The sequence below is a fragment of the Triticum aestivum genome, chromosome 3D, assembly GCF_018294505.1.
Source record: "Triticum aestivum cultivar Chinese Spring chromosome 3D, IWGSC CS RefSeq v2.1, whole genome shotgun sequence".
Taxonomy (NCBI): Eukaryota; Viridiplantae; Streptophyta; class Magnoliopsida; order Poales; family Poaceae; genus Triticum; species Triticum aestivum.
In genome coordinates, this window is record NC_057802.1 from 365,190,643 (window position 1) to 365,199,141 (window position 8,499).

At 48.2% G+C, this 8,499-nt stretch overlaps 1 protein-coding gene across 1 annotated transcript in view; it reads right to left on the reverse strand.

Annotated features, from left to right (window-relative positions):
* Positions 1-1,597, reverse strand: part of LOC123078938 (alpha/beta hydrolase domain-containing protein 17B) — a 3,714-nt gene extending 2,117 nt beyond the window's left edge. The window contains exon 1 of the mRNA XM_044501594.1: positions 884-1,597. Within this exon, the coding sequence (XP_044357529.1) occupies positions 884-1,245 (362 nt within the window). The 5' untranslated portion in view covers positions 1,246-1,597. The remainder of the gene's footprint in view (positions 1-883) is intronic.
* Positions 1,598-8,499: the final 6,902 nt, after the last annotated feature.

An 8,499-nucleotide genomic window follows, 5' to 3' on the forward strand; every position in this document is an offset into this window, starting at 1 on the left:
TGATCCAGCAGACAGACCCACTACTTATGCCTCGAAATACAACATCCTCATCATTCGAAAAGTTTCTTGTGTCAGATCCAAGCTACCTCCACAAAATACATTATCTTATTTCTTTCAGGACGCCCACAATGTCGGGCACAGTACTATGGCCCCATTCTTAGCGTATAATGGTATAGCTAACAAGAGATAGCCTGGAACTATTAAACTTAAGTTACAGAGTTTATGCTGTAGCATATACAGCACACCTACTAGGCAACCGCTCATGTACTCTGAAATCCATCTAATCCTAGAAATCAGGTCGAGGTTTTCTTAACTAATGGACTGATATGGTGTGTCCCTTATAACACCAAAAGCAAGAACCAAATAAACCTTGAGGGTGTCGCCATGTTGGACAGCAATACAATGATAATTTTCATGGCTGGACAGATTATATAGTGCTAAACAGTAACTAACTGGAACGGGGAAACGTAGCAACTTGCTACCAGCAAATACAGCTGAATTTCATCCGCAGCTAATACTAGGAACTAGGTTCTTTTTCCTTATCTTGTGTGCAATTCAAAAATTTGAGTCCAAGACGATCTGCAGCAGTGAAGTACTCTACCTAAATAAGATGATCTTTCGCTAATTTACCACGAAAAAAATAGAGAAAACCCCCTTTGCAAAATTGCAGCAACCAATCATAAATAGGCACACGGAATCTAATACTACTAATAAATGCACACCAAATATCCATATTACTCCTACTACCCAGTACGCAACTTCCCCAAACGTCTCCCGGAAGTTTCCCCGAATGGAAACCTTCTCACCCGCACGCTAGTCCGGCTTAGAAGAAGTAGTAGCAGCAACAATGAAGCGAAGTGCGGCGGGGGGAGGGTCGCATTACCCGAAAATGTTGACGCGGAGGCGGCGGCTGAGCTCGACGAAGAGGCCGTACATCTGGCCGAGGTCGGCGGCGTTGCCGTGGGAGTAGAGCAGCGTGGCGGAGGCCCGCGCGTGGCGCACGTAGACGGCCACGATCTCGTTCCCGCGGCGCGTGCGGAGGCGCACCACCTCCGTGGCGTCCTCCTCCTCGGCGGCGGCGGAGGAGTCCCCGCCGCCGTCCCGCCTCCGGCGGCGCGCGGGGGGCCGGGAGATCTCGGGGATGAGGAGGCGGCCGGTGGCGGCGTCGGCGACGACCGTGTAGGAGGGCGGCGTGGGCGGGAAGAAGGCGAAGCGCGCGGCGATGGTGGACGTCACCCCGCCCATGTCGGCGGGCTCCGGGAGCGGCGGTGGGGTCAGCTGCGCCGCCGCCTCGGGGGGCGCGGCGGCATGCGAAGTGGAGGAGGGTTTGGATCGGAGGGTTTGGTGGTTGTGGTGGTGGCGTGGTGGGAGCAGAGAGGAGGGGGAGGGGAGGGAGGTGGGAGCTCACTCGCTGGTGCGTACTTTTCGTGGCGAGTGTGCTTAATTCTAGTGTTGGATTTAGCTCGGGGTTTCCTTTAGATTTAGCGAAAGGAGCGAAGCGGTTGGACTCACCCGGACTACCGGAGTGTGGCGGATCGGCTGAGGCCGCCGGCTGCCGTGGCCGATTCTGCGGTCGTCGTTGTGGACTAGTCGGTCTATGGTGGGTGGCCAACTAGTGAAAGATTTCTCCCTTCTTTCTCTTTTACTAATCAAAATGGTTTAGGCTAGGCGAAGAGAACTAGGAGTCCAGCTATGTATGCTGAAGGAGAGAACGTGGCGAGGTTGGTTCCCTTTTTAGTTTCCCGATAAAAGAAAAGGGTGTCTTTGGGATGGGGGGTGTAAAGGGGTGACGATTGCAGCATACCAGTACATGACAAGCTGTATGGTTCCTTTTCTAAAGAACTCGTTCATCTTTCCCTCTGGCTGCGCTTCGCCAGTGCGGGTCATGTACTCGACTCGAGCTTGGAGTGTCTCCTACACTTGATTAGCACAGCTCGAGCAAAAGTATAATAAACCTACACATGTACAGAACGAGCAGGCACGACGCCCCGCACGACACGCGAGCCCAGGCACACACGATGCGCCGACGGGTGAACCCGTCCGTCCCAGAGTGAGAGTGCGCCGGACGCAACAATCCATCCTTTCCCTCCTGCCGGTTGGATAGGGATCGGTGGGGGAAAGTCCAATCGGTGGACGGGGGTCTCCGTCCGTTTCCTCCTTGTTCGCTTTTGATTTGATCCATGTGCACAGCAAGCAAACAGGAGATGTGGCATCATATCTCGGGACGGCGTGATGGGCATGGGAGACCAGGTCACGAGGAGCAGGAGCTCCTTTGACCAACGAGCTTGCTGGGAAGAGCCACCGATCTGCCGCGCCTTGTACGCCCGATTCTCCCGGCAAAAAACTACAGCTGGACTTACAAATTCGAACTTTTTTTTCATCGAAGTAGGGAGCTTTATTTAATGAACAATGATCGAATACGCACGAGTGTGCGTACTATTTATATATTAAAGAAGAGGATGGGAAGTAAGAAGCCCCTCCACGTTGACGGTTACAAAAGTTACATAACCCTAACTCCACACAGGTTTTCACATGCTAACTACTCGCAGCATGTCCCACCTCCATGGCCGCTGGGAACCGGTCCATGTCTGCTTTAAGTAAACCCGCCACCTTCCACGCCCTACACTCTATCGATACCCTATGAATTACATACGTGCTCGACGGAGCATCACCCTCAAACACAATCCCATTCCGATGCTTCCACAATTCCCACATTACAAGTATGAGTAGTGTCCGTGAATCCTTTCTCCCCGAGGTACCTTCCGCGGTGGTCATGCACCGGTCTCCTAGTATTGATGTTGGTGTCGGAGCCCATTCCGGCTTGCCCCAAGCTGCGTAGACGCGCATCCACACGTCCCTCGCGAAGACACACTATAGCAGTATATGATTGATACTTTCTTCCACCTGGTCACAGAAAGGGCATGTTTCCTGATGGTCCAATCCTCGGCTCGCCAACCTGTCAGAGGTCCAACATCTGTTTTGAAGTGCGAGCCGAGTAAAGAAATGGCATCTCAACGGACCTTGGGACTTCCACATGAACTTCGCAGTTGGAACTATTTCCCTTGCCCAGAATTTTGCTCTGTATGCCGATCGCGTGGAGAAGGATCCGCTTGGCTCCCAACCCCACCGAACCGAGTCGACCGTGTCTTGGTGTAGTTGAACTACCGAAATTCGCTCCCATAATCCCAGGTACTCCTGGAGCATCTGACTAGTAACCTTTGGACCTATGTCCAACGCCCACGCACCGCTCGTCATTCCTTGGCTCACTATTCGGGCGCGTCGTACCCTCCTCCGCACCGTTCCATATATTGTTGGTGCCAACTCCTCCAATCTGAAGCCATCCACCCATCGATCCTCCCAAAACAACATGCTTTCTCCATTCCCCTCCGTTGCATGAGTGGCTGCCTGGAAGATTCGCAATGATCTTTTAGGCACTGTGATGTCAGACTCCGCCCAAGGTCTCGATGAATCTACTCGTTTTAGCCAGGGCCATCTTGCCTGCATGGAAATATTGAGCCACTTGAGGTTCGGGATGCCAAGTCCCCCCGCCCACCTTGGCGAGCACATGATCTCCCACGCCACTCTGCACTGACCGCCCAACGCCTGCTCTTTGGCACAGTGCAGAGTGGCGGGGAGATCATGTAGTACCATCATCGCGTGGATAGGGATTGCGTAGAGTACGGATTGAACAAGGACCATTCTGCCACTCTTTGGCATGTTTGTGGCCATCCACCCTGTGAGGCACTGCGCAAGTTGATCCACCAGTCCCATGAGCTGTGCGGCCGTTTGCTTCTGTATAGTGAGCGGGAGCCCCAAGTATTTGCAAGGAAATGTACCCCGGGGGCAACCAAGGATTTGCACCACCCGCTCCATAGTTTTTGTGCTGCACCGGATTGGTAATGTTTCGCTCTTGTGTAGATTGACCCTGAGCCCCGACGCCTCGCCAAAAAGTCATAGCAAAGCTGCACAGGTAGTGAGGTCTTCTTCTTCCGGCTTCAGAAAGATCATGACGTCGTCAGCAAACATAGACACTCTCTGAATTAGGCCTCTCGATGCTAGCGGGGCTAGGGTGCCCCGCTCCAGTGCAAGGTCAAACATTCTCTGTAGTAGTTCCATTGTGAGAATGAATATCATTGGTGAGACTGGATCCCCTTGTCACATACCTTGGCAGTTGTATATAGGTTCGCCAGGCACGCCATTGACCATAATTCGTGTTACAGTTCGCCCGCAGGCACGAAATAAGAAACTCAGGGCTTACATTAAGCCAACTCTCGGTCCAATCAAGTGAGCAAGCTATACGTGCACACCGATGACCGGAACATTTGTATCCCTACTGACATGATTAACTGAAAGAGAGGCGAAGCTAGCACTGATCTCCTCTAATTCATTCAAGATAGGCGCTGCAACTGATCTTGTGTTGCCGCGCGACTTCCATTGATTGACTAACTCTAAGCTGTCAATCTCCACAATCACAAGTGAGAAGGCACGAAGTTGAGCAAAAATCATCCCATCGCGAAGAGCTAGATGTTCCGCGATGAGGAGATCGATCACCCCGTATAAAGGTTTACTCCAGGCTCCAAGGAATGCAATTGTGATCGAGCCACACCTCCCACTCCTCCCTTCATGTCCTCAACATTTACGGCTCCATCGGTATTTATAGTAATCCAGCCCGCTTCCGGTGGTCTCCAGCATTGACCGATCGTATGTTTTTACGCGATGAAGGGATCGGTCACCCTGTATAAAGGTTTACTCCAGGATCCAAGGAACGCAATGTGTGATCAAGCCACACCTCCCACTCCTCCCTTCATGTCCTCAACATTTACCACTGAAAGTGCAACTAATCCCCGGGTGACTTTGGCAAATTCATAACAACATATATCTCATTGAACTAATGTCCTTTCAAGATAAATATTTCAGGATGTTCAGTGATTGGCATGGCATGAAATAGAGATGTGGACCCCTCAAAATGATAAGGACAAGGATTGGCAAAGCTCAAGACTCTATATTTTTTAAGTGATCCAAGATCACATTGAGTCCATAGGAAAGTCAATACTATTAAAAATGGATGAGGTGTTGCTTAATGATCTACTTGCTCAAAGTGCTTAGTGATATTACTCCAAAACCCTCAGCCACTTTCTCTATCCAAATATGTCCAAAACCTAACTCCCAACTCTGCCCCACCGAAATTTCCCATCCGTAGCCATCGAGTTCATCTTGACATAGCCACTGCCAAAACCTAATAGTTCGGTCACACCGATACGGATCTCGGTCTCATCGAGATGGCCTTGCCAGCGCTCTATGACTTGTTGCATTCACTTTCGTCCCACCGAGATGTTGCAATCGGTCCCATCGAGTTGGCTTGAATGATTCTCTATTGCTCATTGCACTCACTTTGGTCTCACCGAGTTGATGCAATCGGTGCCACCGAGATGAAGTTTGCCCTAAGCCCTAGCACATCGGTCCCACCGATTTTTTTCCCGTTGGTCCCACCGAGATTCCTAACGTTCATATTTTTGTACAGATCGATGCCACCGCGTTTTCTAATCGGTGCCACCGAGATGGGTCAAAGTGTATAATGGTTAGATTTTGTGTGAAGGCTATATATACCCCCACCCCCTTCTTCTCATAAGAGAGAGCCATCAGAACATGCCTACACTTCCACCATTCATTTTCTAAGAGAGAACCACCTACTCATGTGTTGAGATCAAGAGGTTCCATTCCTGCCATTTGAACTTTGATTTCTAGCCTTCCCCAAGTTGCTTTCCACTCAAATCCTTTTTCCACCATACCAAATCTGTGTGTGTGTGTGTGAGAGAGAGAGAGAGAGAGAGAGAGTTGAGTGTTGGGGAGACTATCATTTGAAGCACAAGAGCAAAGAGTTCATCATCAACACACCGTCTATTACCTTTTGGAGAGTGGTGTCTCCTAGATTGGTTAGGTGTCGCTTGGGAGCCTCCGACGTGATGTGGAGTTGAACCAAGAAGTTTGTAAGGGCAAGGAGATCGTCTACTTCGTGAAGATCTACCCGAGTGAGGCAAGTCCTTCGTGGGCGCTGGCCATGGTAGGATAGACAAGGTTGCTTCTTCGTGGACTCGCGCAACCGTTACCCTTCGTGGGTTGAAGTCTCCATCAACGTGGACGTACGATAGCACCACCTATCGGAACCACGCCAAAAATCTCCGTGTGTGTTTGCCTTCTCCAAAACCTTCTCTTTACCTTCATATGCAATGTTTTACTCTCCACTGCTATACCCTTAGAATTGCATGTGTAGGTTGATTTCTTGACATATCACAATTGCTAAAATCTGCTTACAACTAAAATTGGAAAAAGGAAAGCTTTTTATTTGGTTAAGTAGTCTAATCACCCCCTCTAGAAATACTTTTGATCCTACAAGTGGTATCAGAGCTTTGGTCTCCATTAGCCTTGATTTCCATAGCTTTGATGATCATAGCCTTGGTTTCACAACCTAGGAGAGTATGTCGTCTAGCAAGGGTAACTATCACCGTAGAGGTCCTTACTTTGATGGTACAAATTTTGCTAGTTGGAAGCATAAGATGAAAATGTATATTCTTGGTCATAACCCCACCGTTTGGGCTGTTGTTCGTATTGGCTTGCAAGGTGAATTCTTTAAGGATGGTAGAGAACCGGATCGTGAAGCGGCCGTGGAAGAATTGAAGATGTTGCAATACAATGCTCAAGCTTGTGATATTCTCTTTAATGGATTTTGTGCCCCGAGGAATTCAACAAAATAAGCCGCCTTGAGAATGCAAAGAAATTTGGGATACTTTGGTTGATATGCACGAAGGTACCGAGTCCGTCAAGGATCCAAGTTGGATGTGCTTCAAAGTCAACTTGACAAGTTCAAGATGAAGGATGGTGAAGGAGTCACCAAAATGTACTCTAGGCTTGCTCTCATCACAAATGAGATTGCAAGCTTAGGAAGTCAAGAGATGACCGACAAGTTCATCATCAAGAAGATCCTTAGAGCCTTGGATGGAAAATATGATAATGTGTGCACATTGATCCAAATGATGTCCAACTACAAAGTTCTCAGGCCCATAGAAGTCATTGGTAGAATTGTTGCTCGTGAGATGTCACTCAAGGATAAGGAAGAGATCCACAACAAGTCAAGTGGTGCACACAAAGCTTCAAGTGATTCCCCTGCAACATGTAGCGACCAGACCTCAAATAGTCTGTGCTCTGTGCTTTAGTGTCATCCCTGGATCAGTAATGCTGACACGCACAGTACAAATGGAGGATTTATAACAGAGTAGCAATCACACACTTATTACATCGAGTATCTCAAAATAGAAATAAGTATGATAAATACGGCTTAAGGCCATCTAAATACGATAACAGCGGAAGACTTGGAAGATAAGTGAGTCCATCAACTCCAACGGCATCACTGAGTATAAGACCACGACCTAAGGCACCTTACTCGTCGTCTGAAAAGTCTGCAACATAAAACGTTGCAGCCCGAAACGGGTCAGCACATGGAATATGCTGGCAATGTAACACATAGAGAGTAATGAACATAATAATGCTATACTACATGCATATATGGCTGGTAGAAGGCTCTATGGTTACAGTTTTGCGAAAAGCCAATTTTTCCCTACTGCAAAGGAATAAATTTTATTTAACTATCATGGAGGTTGTGAAACATTGAGATGGTTGACAGCATCTCAATCCCAATTAAGTATCATCATTAACCCAACATATTAATTAAAGTAACATGGTGGTGAGATTCACATGATAATCCAAGTACTAGATACTCAAGATGTCCATAACCGGGGACACGGCTAACCATGATTAGTTTATACACTCTGCAGAGGTTTGTGCACTTTTCCCCACAAGACTCGATCTCCTCCGTTGGGATTCTCGCACTTCATGGTGTTTGAGAAACGGATGACCGAGACATAGTCTTTCAGAAGCGTTAACTCTCTACTCCGGGTAGACAGTACCACCTACAACCCCTACATCTGCTAGTCTACCTCTTCAAGAGCTCACACAACTTAATCAACTATGCTAGAGCCCATAATAGCTTGTGGTTGCACACGAAAGTTTCTAGCATGAATAATCTCATGATCCCTTTGAGCCTGGGTGGCGGTCCATAGGATGATCACACGGGTACTCCGGGATATCCAAAAATACAGGCAGCACTGGGTTCTCCGGGTGCCTCAATCCACCCAGATGTGAGTTTTAGTTGCCACCTTAAGTAAACCATTAATTATCAATCTCATATCTGTCGTGAATACCTCTCAAACCCAATCCACGTCTACTAGCATAGCATAGCGATATAAGCAAACGTAGAAGTAACTCCCAAGGGTTTGACAATAAACAGGGCAATAGGTACTACCTCAACTACTTCCCAATACCCACAATTTAATTAGATCCTAACCATGCAATGTTTGAGGGTTGGTCTAATGCAATAAAACTGGGTAGTAAAAGATATGATCAAAGTGTTACTTGCCTTGCTGATGATCCGTGAAACTTAGAGAT